Below are 26,304 nucleotides of genomic sequence, written 5' to 3'. Positions count from 1 at the left end.
GAGCTACAGTTCTGTACAGTGTGATAAAGTGGTGGTTAGGAAACATAGCCTTCTGATTAGGGCTGAACGATCGATCAGAATTTCATCAATGTTGCAATATGGAATATTGTATTTGTAAAAGGTAAAATGTGTGTAAAAATACCTATACCAATTAAGTGTTGTGCTACAAGAATGTCCCGGCCCTGCAAATCATATTCTACGCCCTTAAAAAAAATCTTTGTTCGGTATGATCCTTGATTTTTTTTGAAAAAATTAGAATAATGATGCAAAAAGTATCACACCCCCGATATCAGCATAAAAAAAGAATCATATTGCAATTGCAATATCAGCCCTGCTTTTGCATGGGGTGTCTGCTCTGCCCACTGATCCACCGGGCGCCCCAGACTTTGCACTTTAACTTTTTATATTATTTATTGTCATTTAGTTTTTTTTATTATATTTGCATGTTATTATGTAGCAGATATGGTGAAATTTTACACTTCTTTACATTTCTGCAGTGCTGTGGTAAATGTGTGGTTATGTTTAGCCACAATCCCAGCTGAAAATGCAGCAATGCCTGTAAAAAGCAAGCACTTTTCATGGCTCTATCTCGGCAGCCATGTTTTGTCGCTAATTGGCCACTGAAACAACACGTCCAACTTGTCAATTAATGACATTTGGTCAGTGGCCCTATATGTCAAACTATGACACTATGGGTACCCCTCCAGCGTCAGGTTTGGACTCTCGGGGGTGGTGTAACAATTTATACTTGTAACATGCATTGTGTCTTTTCATAATAAACTTCCATTTTCACAGGAAATGTACAGTTTCTGCTCAAATACATACAGTCTCTTCTCAAAATAACCTTACAATGTAGGTAAAACCTTTGTTTTTAGGTTCACTTCCTTCAGTGTAGGCAACAAAAGCACATTGTTAGGTTTAGAGAAAAACATCATGGTATGACTTAAAGTAAATGTGTCAGCTACTTAAGTAATGTCACGCGACGTCACTTGCTGTGTATGCTACACATACCAGCACACTATGCTGTTATTAAAATAACTAGATTTTGGTTTCACACAAGACACGAATGTCAGTGTCGTGGGTGAAAGTCCATTAGGTCAAAGTCAGTTTGACCCATCTACCTCCCTGCCTGCCTCAGTGTGTTGGTAGGCTATCTGACGCCAATGGGGTCAACCTCAAGTTGAAAACACAGTCATGACTCCCTAAAAAAACAGCCAGTTTTGTTGTTTGTTGGTCTCAAACAGTGGTCTGCAGCTTGGCTTGCATCTTTCTTCTCCTCACTGACTTGGTCAATCCATGTGAAATTTGACACAGAGGTAGAGGGTCATGGGAGGATGCGAATGAAGCACTATCAATTGGCCAAAGGGGGGTGCTATAGCAACCGATTGAAATTACAAACTTTGAATGTGCATATCTCATGCCCCGTATGTCGTAGAGACATGAAACTTTGCACAGAGATGCCTCTCTTCATGAGGAACAAATTTGTCTCAAGAACCTATAACTTCCAGCTAGATAGATTTTCCGCCATTTTGAATTTTTTGAAAAACACTTAAAATCGATTTCTTCCTAGGAAATTTGACCGATTTGCATGAAACTCAGTGAACATAATCTAGGGACCAATATCTAAAGTTCCCTCTTGGCAGAAGTTGGAAAACTTACTAAAACTGAGCTTCTATAAGGCAATGAATATTGCGGAGGGCGTGGCTCATCACATAAAGGTGTATAACATCTCAAGGGTTTCACCCATCACCACGCAACTTTGTAGGCATATGACCACACATAATCTGAGGGGACCCCTCCATTATTGACCCCATCAAACAAAATGGGGGCGCTAGAGAGCTAATTTCTTATTTAGGCCTAACCGCCATATGGATTTTTACTAAACTTGGTAGATATGTAGAACAGGACACCTCAAGGTGACTGGAGAAATGTAACTCTAATTGGCAACTGGGTGGCGCTATAACAACAGAAAAATGCTTCAAAATGGCTAAAATGCAACCGATCGCTGTGGCTCCCCCTGTGGACCACAAAAATTCTGTCTGAATACATTGCTCTTCTTAACGAGTTCAGTTGACTATTTAATCTGCAGTTTCCTATGACCTGTATCCTAAACACACACCATGTGAAACTGTACATGGGCAACTGTGCACTCAATGGGTATGGACTAGTATAACATATCCATGGTTTGCAGCAACGTACAATGCCAGAATTTATTTCTGCAACCGGGCTATTATTTTACACCAGTAAAAATACTATCACCTGCTCTCTCTGCTTTTTTCCATGAAACAGTCTGACCAGGTGATTCAAGGTGAAGGCTGTGGGCACTGACTGATCCTCCACTTTGTGAAACCTTATGAGGTTTGGATAAATTCACATTCAATCCTGAAATTCCTGGCTGCACGCCGAAGTGTAAATTGCAGTGTGATGATTTCTTTTATAGCTTCCAAGAAGCTACACGATGTCTCTTGGCCAGAAAGAATTACAGGGTAATGTAATGTATAGAAGACTAATACTGACCTCAGCTCTTGTGGTAGAAGAAAGCTTTTTACATGTGGCATTTAGAGCCTAAAAACGTACGGGCTATTTCTGGATGTATAGACTAGACAGCAGCAGAACCACAGGAGAGAAATCAACCCATGATCATGCATGTAGGACACACAAACACACACACACACATGAGAGTCAAGGCATGAAAAGGTGGACATTATCCAAGCTAAAAAAAAAGCTGCAATGAAAAAACATTAGATCTTAGAAAAACCACAGAGACATCCCTCAGAAAAAAGAAGCTTTTAGAGAAAGGCTTGTGGCCAGAGCAGATGTTTCATGTATCGCAGAGTCAAAGGGAACATGTTGTTTAAGACGGGACTTTAATTTCAAGCTTTAGTCAGCAGTTAGAGATAATGTGCTGCTAAAAAGTGGAAAAAAGCTCCTATAATTTGTTTTCCTGCCTCATTTGTCACGTGACAGGAAGCTGCAGGCCTACAGTGACCTATCAAGTTAACACACACCTTGTCCCATATTCCCTTACACACTACCTGCATTATTTAACATTTCACAAGCCCAAAAGAACACCTGAGCTCAGCAAACATTTGGACCCAGTAGTGTGTGTGACACTGCAGTCTTAGAGGATTTTATTTACCTGGTTTGATACTCATGCATCACTTGACATGTTTGCAGCAGCCACTAAGAACTTTGTGAAGCAGGTTGGGGACACGGGGAGGTTGATACCCGTCCCCAGCCTGAGCGAGGCTGATCGGTATCAGCCGCTCAGCTTGGTCACCAGGAAGCGAAAGAGACATTTCTGGAAGAAGAACAAGTACGCCTCGACCCCGTTCTCACTGAAAGATATCCTGGTGGGGGAGAAAGAGATCACAGCAGGTACAGTGATGACACAGACGTTAGAATTATGAGGCTTAACTTTGTGTTTTTGAGTATCTGTTGTGAGAGGCATTGAATTTGACTTTTTTTAAAACATGATTTTTCCAATTTTTTTCCCTTCATGTAACTCCAAGGTTGGAAAAAAAACATGTTCTTCCACATTATTTTATCTGTATTGGTATATTCCAGATCTATGAATCATTCTCTTGATATTAATGTTTAGCTGGATATCATGGGATTGCAATGATTGACTAGTGGGTCAGTGAGGTTTAAGAGTTGCCAATAAACTCAATTTCCCAAATTTTCCTTGTTTAGTTAAGATTTTAAACCCCAACCCATTTAGCTATGTGGTTAGAAAATATACTCAGTCCTGACAATAACTTAGGCTAATTTTGTCATTTATGTTTAAGTCAGTCAGTCAGTCAGTCATTAGGTCCCTAATTAGCATGTTAGCTAATTAGCTTTCCTGAGGAGAGTTAAGGACGACTTCAACCCCCAAATGACCATTTGTATATCAATTACTCCCCCCAGTGTTACACTAAATTCATTAAGAAAACATTTTTCTCACATGCCTCTCCTGTGAACCAAGAATACAAAGATGGACAAAATTCTTGACAAACTGAAATTATCAGGCCGTTTAGGTCAGCTGGTCAGAGTGTGGTGCTAATAATGCCAGTGTTATGAGTTAGACCCCCATACTGGCCATAGACTTATGTAGGGTCACAGAAGCTCAGTCCATCGGGACCTTTGAGGTTAGCTGGGTCAATCCTTATCCGGAACAAATATGGAGCATGGACTCGTAGCTGTAGAGGAGCCAGTTTGTCTCATGGGCACCTCAGCAGTGCCCATGAGACAAGCTGTAGGTAATTAGGTAAAAGTCCTGCACTGAAAATTTTACTTAAGTAAAAGTATGCAAGTGTTACTAGCAAAATGTACTACAAGTAAAAGTACTCAATGCAGAGAAATGTACCCTTTGAGTGTTGTACTGTTAATATTATATCATTGAACCAAGTTGAATGTGAGCATTTTACTGGTGTGAGTTTAAAAAACATTGTATTTCATCATTTTATGTTTGTATTTAGCTGTCAAATAAAGTGGAGTATAAAGCAAAATATTTTACCCTAAATTGAAGGACAGCGAATCAGGAAATGAATATACTTGCAATATTTCTTATCATAACATAACCAAAACCTCTTTGTTCTATGAAACAGGAGTGTCATCATATCAGCTCCTCAACTACGAGGACAAATCTGACGTCGCCCTCAACGGTCGATTAGGAAACCACCTCATCAACGATGTGGGGTTCAACATCAGTGGGTCAGACTCTGTGGCCGTCAAAGCCTCCTTTGGCATTGTGACCAAACATGAGCTTGAGGTGCCCACATTACTGCGAGAGCTCAACTCAAGGTAACACGACAACGTCATCATCATAGTATCACTTAAGACTGATTAGATTAAGTGTCATCTCTGATGTTTTATTCATGCCCAAGTTAAATTATCTATTTTTTTTCATTAATTATTTATCTTTTTGAAAAGAGAGATGTTGGTAGAAGTATCTTCAGATACAGATTCAGCTGTCATGCAGATCTGATGTTTAGATATCTACTTTTTCCTTAACAAAAGCTATGAGTTGATGTCTGACCTCCTTGTGAGAGAAGGAATGTGAGAGGAGGGTTTTCCTGTAAGGTTGAATAAATGATCATGTTATTCTACACTAGCACACATACAGGACAGGGCAGGGGTTACATACATCAGGACAATACAGGACAGGAAGTACTCTTGTTTGACATCAACAGGTGTCAAACAAGATTTTTAGCAAAGAAAGTACTGTTTTTTTTCTGCTCTTTCAGGAAAGTGGATCTGGATCACTGCCTGGTTCGTCAGTCCAAGGAGAGTGGTCGGAGCATTCTCTGTGTGGTCGCGGAGAGCATCCGCACCACACGTCAGTGCTCTCTGACCGTCCACGCTGGGATGAGAGGGACCACCATGAGGGTAAACACACAGAAACAGTGTTAAAGGGACAGTTACCTGTAGTGCTGTTTATCAGTCTAGATGTGAGTTGCCGAGTGTTGTAGATTCCAGCTGTAGAGATGTCTGCCTTCTCTCCACTATAATGGAACTAGTTGGTACTCGGCTTGTGCTCAAAGTGCCAAAAACATTTAGGTGAAAAACTCGACAGCAACGTGTCTTGCAGAAATCGTGACCCAGTTACTCAAGATAATCTACAGACCTTGTTGTGAGCAGTTTCCTATATGAACTATTGTCTAGGAAACCCAAAGCTAAAGGGCTGGTTAGCTCAGTTGGTTAGAGCATGGTGCTAATAACACCAAGGTCATGGGTTCAACCCCCATACTGGCCAGCATTTAGCATTTCTGACTCTGGCTCAGAAGGTAGAGTGGAACATTTTCAAATGTCCACTTGGGCACTGAGACATTGTGCTGATAGTTTATAGACCAGTAATCGCACAAATACTTGGATAAAAAACACCAACGTTGCAGCAAAAATGTTCAGAGCACCTAGTATTGGTCCTAGAGTTGATGTAATCTCTGCACTGACCTCTCTGTCTGTTTGGCAGATGTTGATGTCAGAGCCCCAAGAAATCCATTTGAAAAACTTAACAGCAATGTCTCTTTGCAGAAATGATGGACCAGTTACTCAAGATAATCTGCAGACCTTGTTGTGTGAAGTTTCCTATATGTATTATTGTCTAGGAAGCCCAAAAGTGGAGGGCCGGTTAGCTCAGTTGGTTAGACCATGGTGCTAATAATGCCAAGGTCATGGGTTCAACCCCCATACTGGCCAGCATTTAGCATTTCTGACTCTGGCTCAGAAGGCAGAGTGGAACATTTACAGACGTCCACTTTGGCACTGGGACATTGTGCTGATAGTTTATAGACCAGTAATCGCACAAATATTTGGATAAAAAAACACCAATGTTGCAGCAAAAATGTTCAGAGCACCTAGAGTTGATGTAATCTCTGCACTGAGCTCTCTGTCTGTCTGTTTCAGATGTCAGAGCCCCAAGAAATCCATTTGAAAAACTCAACAGCAATGTCTCTTTGCAGAAATGATGGACCGGTTACTCAAGATAATCTCCAGACCTTGTTGTGAGCAGTTTCAGTGGACACACAGAGCAAATAGGCTGGTCAGCCCCAGTTGGTTAGAGCGTGATGCTAATAATGCCAAGGTCATGGAGTTGATCCCCATACTGGTCAGTGTTTAGCGATTCTGACTTTAGATCAGGAGGCAGAATGGGATGCTTCAGACATCTGCTTGGGCACTGGGACATTGTGTTGACAGTTTACAGGCCAGTAATTGTGCAAATCCTTGGACAAAAAATATCCACAAGGTTTTAAGATGGAGTGTCTCGCCAAAGTTTGCCCCAAATTGCAGATTATTTCCCATCTATTATCTTGCCATCAATCATATGTCTGACAAACAGGTGCAACACTGAGCTTCCTGTTGTGTGCTGCAGTTTCAGATCGATGACGGCAGGAACCCCAAAGGTCGAGACAAGGCCATCGTCATCCCAGCTCACACCACCATTGCCTTCAGCATCTGTGAGCTCTTTGTTCGCCTGGACGGGCGACTTGGTAAGAACAACTAACATACACACACACCTATGAGGCATGTCTGTATTTAAATGACTCTTCTGTCGCAAGCACAAACATTACAAAAGGAGCCTACAGTGCTTAAATTAGAAAGTACACCTCTGAATGCATTCGTTCTGCTTTTCACTGTTTTGCTGACTCTTTCTCTTTCATCAACAGAGCTGAGATGAAAGTCAGTAGAGCACTTAAAGGATAGGTGTGTGGTTTGGGGAAAAAAATTAAAGGCTTGAATCCTTGATGGTTGAAAGCTGTATGTGTCCCACATGTGGGTGCATCATTTGTGGTTAACACCTGAAGCTCCTCAGCACTCTTCATGCCATACATTCTTATCTCACTATAACTATTTCTCCACCTTTAAACATGAAGAGGATCTGTTCTTCCTCTGGAGTTATGGTGTCATTATGTCTCATGACCAAAGAACTGTGGCACCTGAAATGACAATGTATACACAACTTATTATTGCAGATACTGAATCATAAGAGACAGGTTTTTATTTGAGGCTGATATGACAAAATATAAGGCTACCATGCAAGCAGTATTCATTGGTTTAAATCAGAGAAAGTACATTGCTTTGTAGATACCAGTAGTACTGAAATGTGGACATTAATTCCACTAACTTTCACATGCAAAGCAAGAGATCTACCTTTTAAAGTTATTCCCCTCCACAGACGCTAACCAGGAAGGTGGTCACACCTGACAAAACATCCAAAATGGATCCAGTGTTTTTCGTTCTGACCCTGATTAATTCTGAAATAATTGTTTTTAAAATAACACTTATGTACAGCAGGTCAGTTAGCTCAGCTGGTTAGAGCGCGGTGCTAATGATGCCAAACCCCCATACTGGCCTGCAATGAGCCAACACCTCAATAATGTTGCACATCCTCCACTTTTGCCAAACTGGAATGTTGATCCAACTGAAAATTGATGTATTTAGTCTTAACCGGTTTCATTCTGGTACAAATTTTGTTTGTAAAAAGATACGTTTTGTGACAACACGTGGCCTAATGGAGAAAGCAGCTAACTTTGGAGTTGAAGGGTGTCACACCATCCATACTGGCCACTGCATATAATTGAACAAATCAATGAGTCTTCAGGGGCAGCACGGTGGTGTGGTGGTAAGCACTGTTGCCTCACAGCAAGAGGGTTGCCTGTTCGATCCTGGGTGTGGGAGCGCTTCTGTGCGGAGTTTGCATGTTCAGCGTGGGTTCTCTCCGGGCACTCTGGCTTCCTCCCACAGTCCAAACACATGCAGATTGGGGACTAGGTTAATTGATAACTCTAAATTGTCCGTAGGTGTGCCTGTGAGCGTGAATGGTTGTTTGTAAACGTGTATGGCTCGCAGAGCAAGTCATACACATTTTCCTCCACAGATGGCAAAGAGGGAGCTTTCTGCAATTGACTTGCTGTCCAAAGCTGGTGTAAAATTCTTTAATCTGTCCTGCTTTGCCCTAAGTATCATCCCGACAAAGACCATCACCGAGACCAACAAGCTGATTCACAGTACAGCAACAATAATCCTGGAGATGCTTGGATACAAGATGGACATGGTGCGTAAGAACCAGTACCCTCCATGAAAGAGGCGGTTAGAGGCAAAGATAAAGTCAACTAGAAGACCTTCACAGAGGTAACATGGTAAATAAGGGGGTACCAAGGAATTACAACAAGCTCTCCATTCCTGAGGCACTTGAAACTGCCAAACAAAGACTAACAGCTCTGGCCACCCGGCTGAAGAGATACACCAACATTGGAGATATCCTAGACAGCTACAAGTACCTTGGGCTCCCACAGGCTAATGGAAATCATGAGGAGGCCGCAAGGAAGTCGACCACAACAAAATACCTCCAGACAGTAAGGCAATTCCTGAGAAGTCACCTGAATGGTCAGAACAAGGTCCAAACCATCAACATGTATGCACTGCGAGTCATCAGATATCCAGCTGGGATCATTAGCTGGCCAAACCCTTAAACTCCCAGGCCCCTGGTGGAGGACTCGAGCTTAAGGATGACGCAGATACCACCCTGAGAGGGGATTTTTATATATGTATTGTAGTCCTCCATTGACAGCAAAGTGGGATGATCCACCTGATTCAATGACCAAAATTTGTTCAGTTTTATTGTGAGACCAAGGTCTAATTTTCATTATTCTGTTCTCATACGATACGATATGATTCTGGAACTTTTTTTTTTTTTGGTCAAAGATGTAGACAACCAGTCCTGTTAACTCAGCTTTGTTTCAGGTGACAAGTTGAGCTAACTGACCTGCTTTTCACAGTTTCTTTTAGAAAATTTGTTCCAGAGACAGAGAAAAAATATGGATGAATTTGGATATTTAGTCAGGTGTGACAGCTTTCCGGTCCAAAGTCAGACACTTTGTCCCAAATTTGTTCCAGAATCAAAAACAATGTTTCTATTTTGAATGTTAAAAACTGTGTCAAAGCATTGTGTGCATGGATATCAATTCAGCATCAATAATGCTTCAAGGTTCACTGTGATTTCTCAAAACAGGACACAGCTCTCAACTACAAAGAGACTTGAAGCCTCAATCTCCTGATCCAAAGTTGTCCATTAGACCATGTGGCCGAAGAAAGCATGACTTAATGCAAAACAAAATTTGCTCCAGAATGAATCTGGGACAGGAAACAGGATTCATATTTGTTCTGGATTTTGGGTCAGGTAATGACCTCGGCACAATCAGCACCACGCTCTAACCAGCTGAGCTAACCAGCCTGTTTTACACAGTTTCTTTAGAAAACTTGTTCTACCTATTGCTATTTGGGACATTTACAAACTTCCCAAAGCATACTTTTCATAGCACTTTCTGCATGGAGAATAAGTCATCATAATTTCTTAATTATGCTTCAATAACCACGAAGGGACTCGAACCCTCAATCTTCTGATCCGAAGTCAGACGCCTTATCCATTAGGCCACGTGGTCATAAAGATATGCGGTGTTACGCAAAATAAAAACTGTGCCAGAAATTATCTGGTATCGAATAAATGTTTAGTTTTGGCCTCTGATTCAGGTGTGACCACCTTCCAGTTTTTGTTGGAGGTAAACAGCCTAGAGTGTAAATGTGTCCCTTTGCATATGGGTCACTACAGATACCGGGGTGAATTAATGGCCAGCAGGGGGTTGAACCCATGACCTTGGCATTATAAGCACCATGCTCTAACCAGCTGGGCTAACCGATACAGTTTTCCACACTTTATAGAAAGAAAAAAAATAATCTTTGCACATGAGTAGCTGCAGGCACATCCATTTAATAAGTCACTGACTTTGGATCAGAAGATTGAGGGAAAAGGAAACATGATGAAAGCATGTTATTATGTGCGTTGTCCTCAGCCCCTGACTAAACGTCAAATAGGGCGCTGTTGTTTTTTCTTCTGTCCCTGATTCATCTTGGAACAAATACTGTAAGAACAATTTCAACAACAGGCTAGTTAGCTCAGCTGGTTAGAGCATGTGCTGATAACACCAAGGTCATGGGTTCAACCCACATACTGACCAAATATTAGCATTACTGGGTGCTTTAAGACATCCCCTTGGACACTTGTGCTGACACCTTATAGACCAATTGAGAAAATACTTAAATGAAATGACACCTGCATAGCTGCTGAAATGTTCATTGCTCAACTTCTAGTAGTTGCCTTAAAGTCAACCTGATCTCTGAACTGGCTTTTTCTTCCTCTGTGTCAGATATTTGTGTAGCCCCGGAGTCTCAAGGTGGATTTGAGCGGGAGCAGATCAGGGAGCAGCTTGGTGGTTTCATTGGTCACTTCTCCATGGGTCGACTGCGCCGCTTCCTGTCAGGAATCATCTATGGAAACCCCTTCAGAGCAGGTACAGAAACGACCTCTGCTACACAAAAAAACACCATTACTTTCACTATTACATTTGCCTTTTTGTTTAATCCAACCACCATGCAGATAATCAAACATTCGAGGAGCTCACCCACTCTGACACCTACATGGACGACATGGTTACAGACTACTACGAGAAAGCCGCCAGCATGACGGACGTGTCCACTGCCTACCTGAGAGAGAGCTCCCACACACGGGTCAACCTCCTCAAACACAACATCCCCAAAGGGCCCTGTGCACTCTGCGGCATGGGCAACCAGAGGCGGGAAACTGTTTACGGCTGTCTGGAGTGCACGAGTGGGGGCCAGAAATATGTCCGGCTGCATGTGGTGCCCTGTTTCGACCTGTGGCACAAAACTCTGAGGTAAAAAAGAAAAGGTTGTTTTTTTTGGTGGTGGAAGAGAAGTGTTTACAATGCTGTTTTTGAGATGTTTGTTCCTGTAATATTTCAAATAAAAGCCATGAAAATTGGACTTTGAATGGACTTTGTTCTGAAACACAATGCCTCATTTCAGTATGTGAATATAAACTCTGTCACTTTGCAGTATAAAATGTACAGTATCACTTTCAGTGCACCTTTGGCACCGACCCATTTCTACACGTGTGCTGTGTGTGTACTGTAGCTGCCAGATGCTAAATAATTCAGTGGGGGTATTGGGTGTAAATGGACAGCAGGGATTGTGTGAAGGCCAGCGTCGGCCTGGTTTTGTTCTGTTCCAAGTGTGTCATTTATTTCGAGCAGGACCTTTTTGCTCTCACTGTGTCTCGTGTCTTTGTGTATACGGTATTTCAGAACTATTGGCTCTTCCCACTTCATTCATTTTGATTTAAACTTGTGAGTTTCCAAATCCAGAAAGGGAAAAGTCTCAGGAGAAAATACAAAATTTAATAGTGTGTGGACAAATTGTTTGCTCTGATCGGCAATGCTGCAAAGTTAAAGTACCAAATAATCAAAAATAGCCCGCTGCAGAGTAAACACCTTGTGCTAAAACATATCAATGAATGCTCATTTGGATCTATTCAAAATGCTCATAGGCGATATTCGACTTTAAAGGCTGTGTTACTTTTATTATGAGGCTTAAATATGTTTGGTGGTTCCAGACAGATTTTATTTTTATTTTTTGGCCAAAAAATGGCTCCTTCGATAGCAGAAGTTGCAGACCCTGCATTAGCCCTTTAATATTCTAGTATTTTCTAGGCTACTTACGAATTTAATCTCGTGAAAAATACAGTAGAGTTAGTCCTTCAATACAAGGAAACCACAGTAAATTTGCATTTGTGTCTTTGTCTTTGATACTTTAGCCAATCTAAACCATAATGCCAGAATTATAATATTTTGTTGGGAATTTGGGAAGGGTCTCAAAAACAAATTCTGTATGTTTAATAAATCAAATAGCTTTTCTAACAGATAGAAATATTATAAAATATAAATATTTTATTTTCAGTAGTTTACCCTCCCTGCCGCCAGCGGGCGCAGTATCTTAAATGTAACCCACCTCAAACCGGATGTGTCAAGTGTCAACAAAATGCAAACACGTGTGTAGCGGTGGAGGAGGAAGCATATGTAATATTAGCCATACATTTACACTTCCATGAATTAATACAACGAATTCTAAAGTAGATAAATGCGTTAATTTTAACGGATACTGAGTAAAATGAAGTTTGCCTATAGGGTAAGTACGTCACTGCTAGCTAACTGTCGCTCCCCTTGGTAGCATCTATCTGCAGCTAGTGACTGGGAGAGACTGTCACGCCAAACTCCATTCGGAAAATGTTGAATTTAGTTTATAATTTCATATAGGTAAAGATGTAAATGTTGTAGTACAGTTAAGACGTTTTACTGTTAAGTGTTAGCATTCACACTTACGTTCGGCTGACGTTTATGATACCAAACAGCATTTATTTGATAGTATATTGTGTTACTCTTTACCGCCTTTCACTAAAATAACTTATATGTTAACGTTAACGTTATACAATTAAAGGACCACTGCAATGAAGTCCTAAATTTACCGGAACATGTTTCTGTTTTGTTAATATATTGAAGTAATTTTACTTATCTGCAGTTGCATGCAAGCAAGAGATTGTTAAATTCCCAAATATCTGAATGGAGTTCTGAGTCAGGTTTTCTGCCTAAATGCTAACAGGAGCTTATTCGTGATTTGAAAAATAAAATCGCTGTGTTTTACATTGTAGTTTTCCAATTTGCTCGGAGCAGTCTATCGTCAGGGAAATTTGAGTTTCTCCAAAGATGGCAACGCTGTGATCAGTCCGGTTGGAAACAGAGTCTCTGTGTTTGACCTGAAAAAGTAAGTCATGATTATTAAATACATGAAAATATGCTACTGCTGTCATGTGTAGGGACTTGTTTTGCTTTAAATGACACATGGATGCTGTGCAGAAGCCCTGCCTGCAACTGTAGTGCAACAGAAATGTAAAGCATGCATGAAGTAACTGGCGTGACATTATAGTAAATAAAAGTTAACCATCATTAAAAGCCAAAGCAACATTGACTTCTCTCATTTCTGTCCTGTAGCAACACATCTGAGACGTTACCTATCTCCACTACTAAAAACATAACATGTGTTGGTCTCTCTCCTGATGGGAACTTAGCAATCATAGTGGATGAAGGTAAGATAAACTTGCTTGTTTGTATGTGAAATAAAAAAAACATAAGCAGAAGTTTGTGTCCTGTTGTAAAAATACAAACAAAAACAAAAATCCAACTGTATTTCTGTGTTTGTGTCACACAGATGGCTCAGCGTTGTTGGTCAGTCTCATCACCCGAGCCATCCTCCATCATTTCCACTTTCACAAGCCTGTCAGCAGCATCCGCTTCTCACCTGATGGCAGGTAAGAATGTCTGATGAGCTGAATTCACAGTTTCCAAGATGCCAAGGGAAATATTCATGCTGCATCATCACCTGTATCAAAATGTTGAAAGGAGGGGTGTAATACGCATCTGTTCGCATTCAGTTTTCAGCAGACTCATGTCATGATTTTACTTTAAATTTTTTATTTAACCTTAATTTGACCAGGAAAAAACTTGAGATTAAAAATCTCTTTTTCAAGAGTGTCCTGGCCAAAACAGGCAGCAACGTATCAGACAGACAACATAGAACAAAAATACTGAATAAAAATGTAAAGCTTTAAAACAAAGTAAGAATAGTACAAAGAAAAGCAAAAAAGGACATAAATATATGCTATAAGTGAACCATAAAAACGCAAAATGGGCACCTACGTGATTACAAAGACCAGCTAAAATACACCCTGACATTGTCATACAGATGATTGTTTACAAATATCCTGCAACAGTGCTTTGAAACGGCCAAGAGGAACCAATGAGTTCAACTCAACAAGTCCTTCTGCAGAAGATTGCACATATAAGGAGCTGCATGCATAAATACGAGAGGCGGGGTGCACCCTGGACAAGTTGTCAGACTATCACAGGGCTGTTGAAATTATCATTATTATTATTATTATTATTATTTTTAAAGCAACGCTATAAGATCAGTACTTTGTATCAGCCAATATGCAAGCTCAGGTATCGGCAGGGAAGGCAGCAATGGCATCAGAATATCTCTAGTTCCTTATGTGTATGCATAAATTGCTACAATATATTTGTATCTGTCATCTTTTAAAATGGCAAGTGTTTGAAGGATGGGTTCATTATTTATCTATTTATTTTTTTTAGGTTTTATATCATTCTGTAGCTTCCCATTAGTGTCCCTCATGTATTTAAATCCGAACATTCAAATTTTCGTGCAAGTATGTTTTAGCATCAAAATGTGAAGTCTTAAATAATCTTAAATTTATGAGGTCTTAATTGCCTGAAACAGTTGATCTAATTTCATTTATCAGTTTTTTCTTTTTGTTAAAGTGAGTCAAACGCTTCTGCGAGAAAGCCTAATACTGTCTCTTTATTTTATACTTCAACTTACCTGATTGCAAAATGTAGGTCAACCTAACTCACTCTAATAAACACATTCCTACATAAAACGTGCCTCTGCACAGAACTACATAGTTACCTGCAATGCTTAATCAAGAAAGAGATGATTTGTCCAAAAGTCAGTCTTAAATTTGGTTAAAAATCATCTTGAAAAGGTCTTAGAAAAGTAGCACTTTTCTTCCACGTTTACATGTTGCTAAACAGCTGTATTAGATAAAGTATTGATGTTTTCCTCATGGAGGTTTTATTGCACTTAAAATAACAAGCGTAATTATCTTCACTTCTCTGTCTCCACTGCAGCATCTTTACTCTGTGTGTTTTTTTGTCTGTGTGTGTGTGTGCGTAAAAGTGATGCAACAGCCCCGACGCACAGAGAGAAAGAGGAGAGGCTGCTGCAGCATGACAGTAAATTACTAAACATAAAACAGTACCCTAACAGTTACAGATAAAAGAGCTGGTAACATCAGAGCTTCTCGGTCGTTAATAACTTTTACTACCGGCAAGATTGACAGGATTAAAGCTTCACACATCTGTGGGGAAAGAGTGTGTATTAAAAGATCAGTTGCGGATTTTCCGAATCGATATCGGGTCATTCAAATGAAGATCGATTGAATCAGATGAATCGATTATTTTAACCCAGCCCTATTAAAAATCATCTGATATGACAACAAAATGCTGCAAATCCTCACATTTGCGGAGCTGGAACCTGTGATAGTCTGCTGTTTTTGTTTTAAAAACGACTGAAACTATTGGTAATTAATAATCAGGAGTAATTGCTGCACTTCAACACACCATTAGATATGTGTAGAAATAGAAAATTGTCAAAACATACAAGATATGAGCATCATGAAAGCACACATTCACTCACCTACACTGCAGTTTGTTACATTTGACTTAAGGTCTGTGATTTTTGAAACGCATTCAGTAAATGTAACAGGAAGTTCCTCTTTGTCAGTACCTCATCTGCCAGTCTATGCATCTGTTTCATACATTATAAGCAACCAATATTTTGTGCAGCAAGTCAGACAGAAATGATGCTGAGCTTTGATGCATTTGTTCTCTTTCAGGAAGTTTGTCGTCACGAAGGAAAACGTAGCTCTGATGTACCACGCTCCTGGAAAGCAGCGAGAGTTTAATGCCTTTGTGTTGGATAAAAGCTACTACGGTCCTTACGATGAGACCACCTGCATCGACTGGACGGACGACTCCAAGTGAGTAACAGTTTGTTAGACATCAAAGCATACGAGAAGCCTGAGAGAAGATGAATCATGGTTGTGACATTTTCCTTCAGGTGTTTTGTGGTGGGCAGCAAAGACATGTCAACGTGGGTTTTTGGTGCAGAACGCTGGGCCAACCTCATCTACTACTCCCTGGGTGGGCACAAGGACATCATCGTGGGCTGTTTCTTTGAAAAGGACAGCTTAGATGTGAGTTTATTGAAGCTGAAAGAACAAGTGTTGGTTTGCCTAAAGATTAGAAATAAAATGTCAGTATTGAGATTTTGATGAGTGTGATGTTCCTGCGTTGTCAGCTGTACACAGTGAGCCAAGACGGGACGCTGTGTGTCTGGGAGAGCGACACCGAGCTGGATGGCCTCGTCCTGACAAAAAGTCAGGACAAACCAAAGCCCCCGAGGCAGGGGGACGAAGATGAGGAGGAGGATGTGCAGGAGATCAGGACAGAGGGTGAAGAGGGAGAGGTGATCAGAGGGAAAGCTGAAGCTCCTAAAGAGAAGAAGACCAAAAATGTTCGATTCAAGCAGAGCAGCAAGTAAGACACATCTCAGTTTTCTTTATGTCAAAAAATAACGCAGCAGTTAATTCCAGTATTTCAGTCGTAGCAGTTCTTCAGTGCAGACATCCTTCCAAAAAAGCACTGTAATGTTGATACGTTTACACTTTGAGTGGCAGTTATCCACACACACATTCTCACTGACTGATTAATTGGCACTGGTTATTGATATTATTGTGTCATATTTATTATGAATACAGTCAATCTGATGCTGGTTTTATGTTTTCCACCATTTAATCACTACAAATGCAGCTGTAGCCAGTATCTCACTATCTCAACACTACATTCTTTCACTTCATTCATATTTTAAGAAGCTACAAATTATATTCAGCCACAAAATATACCTGAAAAGCTGGAAATCAAAACAGAAGTACACACAGTTATTGCACTGAGATGATACCATCTCATCTAGTTGCATTGGTGTGAACTGGCAGGTTTTTAGAAAGCTGCAGAATGGCACGTTCAAGTAGTTGTCTGTTTCAACTTGTCTCGTCGCGAATCTTAGGTCTGAGCTGGGCTTAAAGCTTCAGAAAGTGCAAAATATTCTACCCTAAAAAGATGAAGACCAGCACCAGATGATGACTCAAAATGTCAAAGTACTCAGAGGATGAAAAGTAACCTTCTTTCTCTCCTGTTACCTCAACTTTTGCAGACACTTCTTCAACAAGGAGGGGGATTTTAACAACTTGACAGCCGCTGCCTACCACAAGCCGACTCACATCTTGGTCACAGGTTTTGCCTCTGGAATCTTTCACCTGCACGAACTTCCAGAGTTTAACCTCATTCACTCGCTAAGGTGAGAGAAAAGTTTAGTTTTTGTATATAAAGGGAACTTATCAGTGTGCTGGAGTGGGGATTTAGGAAGCAAAAGTAAAGATGGGACTAGAATACGCATGCTTTAAGTTTTTAGTAGAGTGTACACAAGGAAAAGAGACAGGACTGACTAAAAGGGTTGATTTTAAAAAGCACTATTGTTGCGTCTTCTTCCAGTATTTCTGACCAGAGAATTGCCTCAGTGGCTATAAACAGCTCTGGAGACTGGATCGGCTTTGGCTGCTCAGGTAAGAAGTCTTTCCTCTTTTCTTATCTTTCTTTTTTGTATCAATAAGTATCTGATTCTTCTTACACATTTACATGTTGTTGTGTCAGGGATGGGTCAGCTGCTGGTGTGGGAGTGGCAGAGCGAGTCGTACGTCTTCAAGCAGCAGGGACACTTTAACAACATGGCCTCGCTGGCTTACTCACCAGATGGACAATATATCGCAACAGGAGGGGACGATGGCAAGGTGAGTGCTCCACGCCTTCTACTGTGGTGCTTTTCACCATTTGTATGTAGTGAGGGAGAAGACGGGGCTGTCTCAGAGGTTGAGACTCTGTTTTCATCTCCACAGGTCAAAGTGTGGAACACCAACAGCGGCCTTTGCTTCGTCACCTTCACAGAGCACACCAGCAGCATCACCAACGTCACTTTCACCTCTAGCGGCTTCGTCATCGTCAGCGCTTCTCTGGATGGGACAGTCAGAGCATTCGACCTGCACAGGTGACTTCCACTGAAGCTGGTTCACTTCCAGTATTTAATGGAGACAAGGACTAAAAACAGAAATGTCTTTGTGTCCAACGAGAAACGACTTTTAAAACTTTTTTACTGTGTGACATTTGTTTATTACAGGTACAGAAACTTCAGGACATTCACATCACCTCGTCCTGCGCAGTTCTCCTCCCTCGCTGTAGATGTCAGCGGAGAGCTGGTGAGCGCAGGAGCTCAGGATTCCTTTGAGATCTTTCTGTGGTCCATGCAGACGGGCAGACTCCTGGAGGTGGGTGCATAATGACATATTTTAAATGTTTATATGTTTAAATATGCTCTTATTCACCCCACCTGCATCTTCCCTGCGATTCACCAGGTCCTCGGGGGCCACGAGGGCCCAGTCAGCTGTCTGTGTTTCAGTCCAGTGCAGTCCATCCTGGCCAGCGCCTCATGGGATCGCACCGTCCGGCTGTGGGACATGTTGGACAGCTGGCAGGTCAAAGAAACACTTGCCCTCACGTCTGATGGTAAATATTGTCACGGTGTCTTTTGATGGTGCTACTAGGGGGCGCCAGAGTTAGAAAGATTTGAATTCTGCTCTCAAACAAGGTGTTTCCACTGCAGGAGCTTTGCCCAAAGGAACTAAGAAACTAAACCTATGTTTTAACTGGAGGATCTGGGGCCTAAATTTAATTTTATGATAGTTCCAGGTGCTATAAACAGTTTTACTTTCTGATGGTTCAGGAGTTTGATGGGCTGACAGTTGCCACAGATGTCTCAACTTGTGTACTGCCTCACTCACAAAACAAGGAAGTACTCCAGAATAACTCTCACACAGGAGGAATGGCTTCATGTTTGTAAAACTCCAATAACTTATTCAATTTCAGGTCAATGGAGGGGATTTATATGGAAAAATATTATCAGGATTCAGGATCCAATCACCCCAAAGAGAACATAAATTCAGAGTGGCAGACTGAGATGTGGTCAGTACTGGAGGAAGTGTGAGAACTTATCACTGATCACTTTTATATCTTTTGGGTCTGTGCTGTAATTCAGCTCTACTTGCTGGGAGTAGTTGCAGAGATAAAATCAATAATTGGCCTCGAGATTGATCATGTAAGTGTGATATATTTCAATAATATTTCACCCAGACTCAGTTCTTGACTAGAACAGCGACTAGTCGACCAGTGGCCCTGAATGACGACTATTGGTCGACTAGGCAAATTCGTAGTCGGGGCAGCCCTAAAAAAAGTTGACTTTATTCTTGTAGCTTTGTATGGATAAATCATCGTTAAATCTGCTGGTCAGGTTAATTATCAGCAGACAGAGTGGTCACTAGCTATGGCATTCTCTGACAACAACCCTGCGAGACTGTCCCTGCAGCTGTGGACACGTACTGTATATCAGGCTCTGACCTCACAGTGTGTCAGATTGCTTATGACACACACACACACACACACACACACACACACACATATATACTCATTGACTTATTACTCATTGATTAATCAGCGCTGGTTATTGAAATTATAGTGCTGTATTTATTATGAATACAGTCCATCTGAAGCATATTTTAAGAAGCTACAAATTAGATTCAGCTCCAAATTAAGCCTGAAAAGCTGCAAATCGGAAGGTACAGAGAGTTGATGCTATGCAGAAGATACACTGTGGAATGGCATTGGTCTAAACTGGCAGGTTTTCAGGTAGTTCCAAGTAGTTGCAAGTTTCAGCTTGTCTCGTCACAAATCTTTTGTCTGAACTGGGCTTAAAACTCGATAAAAACAAAAGTGAAAACCAAAACAGAAGAAAGATGTTCTCTTGTATCGATTGTAGGATGAGGTTTTGACATTTCTTGTCTTATGTTAAAAACAAAGTTGGGCTTTACTGTCAGCTTCCCAGCTTGTTACAAAAAAAAACGTCTTTTCTCACATGTTTCAAATGCAGCTGTTGTTTGTTGTTAATCATGAGTCTTATTAGCCTCATCTTCACAGTTCCTCAGATGTGGTGGAAATGCAAACAGGAATACACAAAAGGGACTTTTAATGGCTGAGATTAGTTACTGGAACTTTTGGTCATAAAGGAATAATAATGGCAGAGTTCCTGGGTTCACATATTATAATTGATTTAAGATTATGCCACCAGGATATTCAAAGTCTGTTTTAATGTTTAATTTCTCAGGATCATTCTTGTACATACCTACAGAACTTCAAAAACTATATATAATTATTTGTGGAACTTCAAGACTTTAAATGTTATGTAGTTACAGAAAAGCCAAATCATTCAGCTGCCAAAAGGCACATTTAAAGTTCAACCAGTCAGCTGGCAGAAGTCTTTGAGATGTGCCATCTTTTTTGATGGATGAATGATGGATGATGATGAGTACCTCTGCTTTATGTGACCACACTCACTGTGCGTTTTTACTCTCAGGTTTGGCAGTGACGTATCGCCCTGATGGTCAGGAGTTGGCTGTGGCCACTCTGAACTGTGAGATCTCTTTCTGGAACCCTCAAACAGCCACACAAACCGGCTCCGTGGCCGGATGCCATGACCTGGAGATGGGCCGTAAAGAGACAGATAAAATCACAGCCAAGCAGTCTGCGAAGGGAAAGTGAGTGAGAGAACTTTAAATTATTTCCTTTGATCCAAAGCCCAGAGGAAGAGTTCAGTTTGATAACTTCTTGTGTACTTTATGATTCAGGTTGTGTGTCCTGGTTTTTGTGTGTCCAGGTCCTTCACGTCGCTGTGCTACTCTGCGGATGGGGAGTCGATTTTGGCAGGAGGTCAGTCCAAGTTTGTCTGCATCTACAACGTGAAGGAGCAGATGCTCATGAAGAAGTTTGAGATCTCCTGCAACCTGTCCTTTGATGCCATGGAGGTACAGTCTCACCTTCAGCCCAGGCACAGCTTTTAGACCAACGCATAATGACATCAGAAACTGTTTCAGTAGGAAGGAAGTGCAACAGCTTTAAACTGTGGATACAGACTGAAATACAGTTTGTACTAGACGTCGAACGGATTATTCGGCTCCAATAGGACATTTTACAAACTATAATTATTGACAAATCTTCTCCAGTTCATCAGCTAACAGCTTTTTCCTGCTCCAAGCTATTCTGATGATATTGACCTTTAAAAACCTACTAGCAGTCAATCACTAGTTTGTACTTGTTTGATGTTTCATGGGAAACCAGCAGGATTCAGACCAGTGATTCGGACTTTATAAACATGCTTACTTTATTCTTGGTCTTCACCAAATGTTGTCCTGTGTTGCCTTCAGGAGTTCCTGGACCGACGGAAGATGACTGAGTTTGGCAGCCTGGCTCTGGTGGACGAGGGAGCTGGAGACGGAGACGGGGTCAACATCAGCCTCCCTGGAGTTAGGAGAGGTACGACTCTCACTTCAACACTTGACCAACTGTTATAATGTCTAAGAGGTCCCTGTTTCTCTAAACAGAGGTAAAGCAATTTTTCGTGAAGACATAGAGACAAATATAGTCACTCAAGATGACTTAATGTCTTGTTCCCTTCCTCCCTCAAGTCTTTGCTCGACTTGGCTTAATGTTCTCACTGTTGTTTATTCTCTGTATATCTTGTATATATATTTTTTCTGTATGTCTTTTCAGGTGATATGAGTTCTCGACACTTCAAGCCAGAGATCAAAGTGAGCTCGCTGCGGTTCTCCCCTACTGGTAGGTAGCATTATCAAGATTGTGAGTTGGTAACATGTCTGACAAGGGCTGGGCGATATAATGACTATGTAGGATATATCAATATATTTTCAAGCAAGATATGAATTTAGACAACACTTTTTATACGAATATAGGGTCAGGTTGCATTACATAAACATATCAGCATGCATCTCTCACCTCTCTGACACTCTCCACCCCACTCACTCACTCACAAGTTCTCCAGCAACACTAAGAGAGACAGAGTGATGCTCCTCTGTTTAATCTGTCTGTTCATTAGTCTCCAGTGTGACATTGGTTGCGACGCTAAATCAGTCTGTGATGCATGAAATGACCACATTGGCACACGTGCAGTCCAACACTGTGCCGCTAGTGATATGGATCATAGTAGTTGTAGTCTATTGTGTGGCACTGAGACAGCTCCTGGACGCAGGCAACAGATGTGATTAAAAAATGTAGCGACGACACAGACGAGATCATTTTCCAGCAGTACATTCATTTGAAAGGCCATGGAAAACAACTTTTTAACTCCCCAACAAAGATTTTTAATTGTTCTAAACTCCAATGCATTTAGACCTACTTGATACTTTTATAGTCATGTTATAGTTTTGTGTCCTGTGCTGAAAACCTTTAAACCTCTGTAGCTCCAGTGCTGTGTGCAAAAACAATCAAACAATGCTTTTTATTTTATATCAGTTTCCATTTCCATGTTGTGCAGCTGTATATTTTCAAACAGAGAAAAAATCCCTTTCTTTGTTTTTTTTTATAAAAGTGCTTGTGGCATCTCAAATGTGATTTGACTAGCAACTGAACATGTAGCCCATTTTTTAGAAAATACCTAGATATATATTGTGTATCACCAGTCAGCCTGTAAATACTGAGATATGAATTTTTTTTTTCCATATCGCCCAGCCCTACGTCTGATGTAAGAGATAAAATGTTTGCTTATAAAAATCCAGTTTTGGAAATGACCGTTTAAAGTTTGCAAAAAAATGGAGGAAGGTCTTCAAATGATGAATGAAAAACTGTAGGAGGAGAGTAAACCCATATTGGTCACATTACATCTCCTAAATTTAATTTATTTACAAATTTAGAAGACAGTTGAGGGGGAAACTGGTGTTAGGTAGTTTATGAAGTGGTTCCATTGTTTCTCAGGTCGTAGCTGGGCAGCCACCACCACAGAGGGTCTTCTGGTCTACTCCCTTGATGGCTCTCTGGTCTTTGACCCCTATGACCTTGACCTGGATGTGACGCCGGCCAGCATACGTAAGCAGCTGCGGCTCAAGGAGTGGGTGTCGGCCATCATCCTGGCGTTCAGACTCAATGAAAAAGCTCTCAAACAGGAAGTGCTGGAATCAGTGCCACATGAGCAAAGTGAGTGAAACCATCCTGCTTTAAATTATTACTTATGAATTTACATCCTCTGACACTAATAAATGATTTGGATTGTTTTTGTTCCAGTCCCAGTAGTTTGTGGCTCTCTTCCTGACATTTACGTTGAGAAGCTGCTGGGCTTCGTGGCAGCGAGTTTGGAGAAGTCAGGTCACCTGCAGTTCTACATGACATGGGCCCAGAGCCTGCTCATGCTGCACGGACAGAAACTCAAGAACAGGTCTGCTTCCAGTCATTTAGTGCTGTTGTTATTTACCTGTTTTGCCACGACTGTCTCGATATAATTGTGAATGACTGGAACTAATGATTTTTATCTGGTGTGCAGGTCAGGAACCATACTGCCCACGCTCCAGGCGCTGCAGAAGAGCATCCAGAGACACTTTGACAACCTGTCCAAATTGTAAGTCTCAACCTCTTTGGCAACATTAACCTGCAAAGTCTTACAATGAGCAGGTTAACTTAAGAAATTTTCAACCTGGAACTTATTTTCCCAGGTTTTTACTAATGGGATCAACATTTTTTAAAATTGGTCCAGTATTAAGCGAGAGGGCTGCAGACGGCAGCAGCGAAACAAGAGAATGTAACCAACTGGAGGCGTTTGTGCACCATAAGATTACCTCCACTAAAAGTGCTTGATTTTGCCACTGACAGGCTGAGATTGTCTGAGTTTTTGTGTCCAAGTGACTAATGGGAACAGTAATTTCTGAAATTGATCCAGGGTTGAGTGCATGGGCACTGGCAAAAAAGACTGTAATGTGAGCATTTGGGGCATTTTGCACCAACTTATGCCCAATAAAAGTGTTTGTTTTTAGCCACTTACAGGTTCAGATTCTTATTACAAGTGTCTGAGAGCATATTAAAAGGATCCAAACTATGATAGACCCTTTTGTTAAAGAGTAAGATCCTTTTTGTTTAATCAGAAACAGCCCTGAAATCGCCAATGGCAGCATTTACAAGTGGACCAGATCAAAGGCCTTGCAGGGAGAAAGCTGCTCTTGATTGGTCAGAATTTCCATGCGGAAAAAATCCAGAAAGTAAACAAAATGTTGAAGAAGAGTGCACGTGCTAGATAGATGCGCCCCTTTCTAATGTCACAATGGAGGGACAACTACGCAGGTTGATTTTGGTGCTGGTCATCGTGGACTATATTGCTTGCATTGTTCATTTTAGGCAAACCATACAGTTTGAAAATGAGGTGCAGCTCCAACTAGAAAAGAATGTTTTGATGCACTGGATGTGAGGCAGTATAGGAGGAGGCGCACATTAATAATCCTCTGGGACTGTAACATGCTCATGTTTAACCCAAACAATACGTTATGCAACTGCAGTTGGTTTGGATCGAGGTTGGAACACGTTCTCGCCACACCTCAGAGACCACCTCTTAATGAAGGTCTCGGTCCAGTGTGATTGCTGTGTTCACACCTGCCCAAATGACCGCACTTAAGGTTTGAGTTTGATTGAATTTGAGTTCGATTGAACGGAACCAAACAGGGCAGGTGTGAGAGCACCATTAGTTTCTATTGACATGGAATGAAGTGTGTTGTACTGTGATAAAATTACTGTTAATTTAAATGAGTCTGGTGGATTTGGCGTTGGCAATTTCAAGGCTGTTTCGAGTGAAACAAAAAGGGTTTTAATCTTAATCAAAAAGGTCTATCTGTAGGGATATTTTCCATAATGTTGCCAGACACTACGATAATACACAATAATCTGAGCCTGTCAGTGGCAAAAAAGAGCACTTTTAGTGGCTGTAAATTGGTGGTGCACAAATGCACATGAACGTTACATTGATGCCCTCGTGGTCAACATTGGCCTAGTTTCAAAAACGGTTCTCACTAGTCATTTGGGCACAAAAACAAAGTAGGGAAAGTATAGTTCAGGTTGAAAAATACTGGTTACCTTTAATTTAATGCTGCACTGAAATCATGCAATTAAATATATCATATATAATATATATCAAGAATGTCCTTAAGTGCAGTTTTTAAAAGTTAGACAAGTTATTTTTTCATCCATTTCCCTGTTTTGTGCCTTAAATGTCATATTATATTACATATTATTGTACAAATGGCTCCAGTTAATCCTGAAACCTAAATCTTTGTTTTTCTTTTGCACAGATGTGACTTTAACATGTACAACATTCGCTATGCGGTGGCCTTGTCGAAGCAGAGGGGCGTAAAGAGACCAGCTGAGGAGGACAAGGGGGCGGAGGAAAATGATGATGAAGAGTTGTCTGAGGAGATGAGCGTGGCCTCCTTGGAGGATGCAGAATTGATGCTGTAGACAAGAAGCCAATCCACCTCATTCCAACAACATGTCAGATGCACATGGAGAATGTTTGACTATAAAAGCAAACAGATTTTTGTGTACTTCAGAAAAAGTTATTTTGTAAACTTTTTTTTATTAAAGACATGTAAATGTGTACGACTGCATGTTTTCTTTGGCCTGCATGGTCTCAAAGAAAAAAAAACTTTTGATGTTGTTGAAGATGCTTAGTAGGCAACCAGACCCAGGATCCTTAGTGTCTGAACCACCTGCAGAGGAGCAGTGCATCCTAACACAGAGTGGCTGAAACTGTTCTGGCTGTGCTTGTAATGCCTTTGTTAATAGCTCTGAACTTAATGGTGATTGCAGTGTTCGGTGCCAAAGTGTCACTCGACTATGTACAGTACAGGCCAAAAGTTTGGACACACCTCATTCAATGCGTTTTCTTTATTTTCATGACTATTTACATTGTAGATTCTCAATAAAGGCATCAAAACTATGAATGAACACGTGGAGTTATGTACGCAGTAATCAGAGCAAAGGGTGGCTATTTTGAAGAAACTAGAATATAAAACATGTTTTCAGTTATTTCACCTTTTTTTGTTAAGTACATAACTCCACGTGTTCATTCATAGTTTTGATGCCTTCAGTGAGAATCTGCAATGTAAATAGTCATGAAAATAAAGAAAACGCATTGAATGAGAAGGTGTGTCCAAACTTTTGGCCTGTACTGTATATCCAGGTGGACGTAAATGATAACTTAATGGGCAGCAACAAAGATTAATCAGTATGTAGTTTTAATGCCTCTGAGCCGGCAACAGCTGTGGCCAGAGGCATTATGTTTTTGGGTTGT

General features: G+C 40.9%; 3 protein-coding genes and 3 non-coding genes across 7 annotated transcripts in view; 4 read left to right on the top strand and 2 right to left on the bottom strand.

Annotated features, from left to right (window-relative positions):
• LOC125885000 (uncharacterized) overlaps positions 1-26,304 on the bottom strand; it is a 385,446-nt gene that overhangs the window by 20,760 nt on the left and 338,382 nt on the right. The gene's annotated exons all lie outside the window — the stretch shown is intronic.
• On the top strand, positions 3,168-11,217 carry pjvk (pejvakin). Of its 2 annotated transcripts, XM_049570357.1 has the most exons (6): positions 3,168-3,378; positions 4,590-4,785; positions 5,229-5,370; positions 6,854-6,971; positions 10,686-10,829; positions 10,916-11,217. In XM_049570357.1, the coding sequence occupies exons 1-6, from the start codon at positions 3,168-3,170 to the stop codon at positions 11,215-11,217; spliced, it is 1,113 nt and encodes a 370-aa protein (XP_049426314.1). The 2 variants fall into 2 exon arrangements, with proteins under 2 accessions (XP_049426314.1, XP_049426315.1); XM_049570358.1 differs by lacking the exon at positions 10,686-10,829.
• trnai-aau (transfer RNA isoleucine (anticodon AAU)) lies at positions 5,664-5,737 on the top strand. Its single transcript has one exon. It is a non-coding gene; the product is annotated as a tRNA-Ile (tRNA).
• On the top strand, positions 6,107-6,180 carry trnai-aau (transfer RNA isoleucine (anticodon AAU)). The gene has a single exon. It is a non-coding gene; the product is annotated as a tRNA-Ile (tRNA).
• trnar-ucg (transfer RNA arginine (anticodon UCG)) lies at positions 9,851-9,923 on the bottom strand. Its single transcript has one exon. It is a non-coding gene; the product is annotated as a tRNA-Arg (tRNA).
• pwp2h (PWP2 small subunit processome component) lies at positions 12,355-25,610 on the top strand. The gene is made up of 21 exons (XM_049570305.1): positions 12,355-12,522; positions 13,043-13,155; positions 13,383-13,477; positions 13,600-13,699; positions 15,863-16,006; positions 16,087-16,222; positions 16,327-16,565; positions 17,239-17,382; positions 17,577-17,647; positions 17,736-17,872; positions 17,978-18,126; positions 18,256-18,403; positions 18,491-18,641; positions 20,542-20,722; positions 20,842-20,989; positions 21,389-21,497; positions 21,735-21,800; positions 22,953-23,171; positions 23,259-23,409; positions 23,515-23,589; positions 25,304-25,610. The coding sequence occupies exons 1-21, from the start codon at positions 12,505-12,507 to the stop codon at positions 25,467-25,469; spliced, it is 2,760 nt and encodes a 919-aa protein (XP_049426262.1). The 5' UTR covers positions 12,355-12,504; the 3' UTR covers positions 25,470-25,610.

The sequence above is a fragment of the Epinephelus fuscoguttatus genome, linkage group LG24 (assembly GCF_011397635.1).
Source record: "Epinephelus fuscoguttatus linkage group LG24, E.fuscoguttatus.final_Chr_v1".
Taxonomy (NCBI): Eukaryota; Metazoa; Chordata; class Actinopteri; order Perciformes; family Serranidae; genus Epinephelus; species Epinephelus fuscoguttatus.
This window is presented reverse-complemented; position numbering and strand designations above follow the sequence as displayed.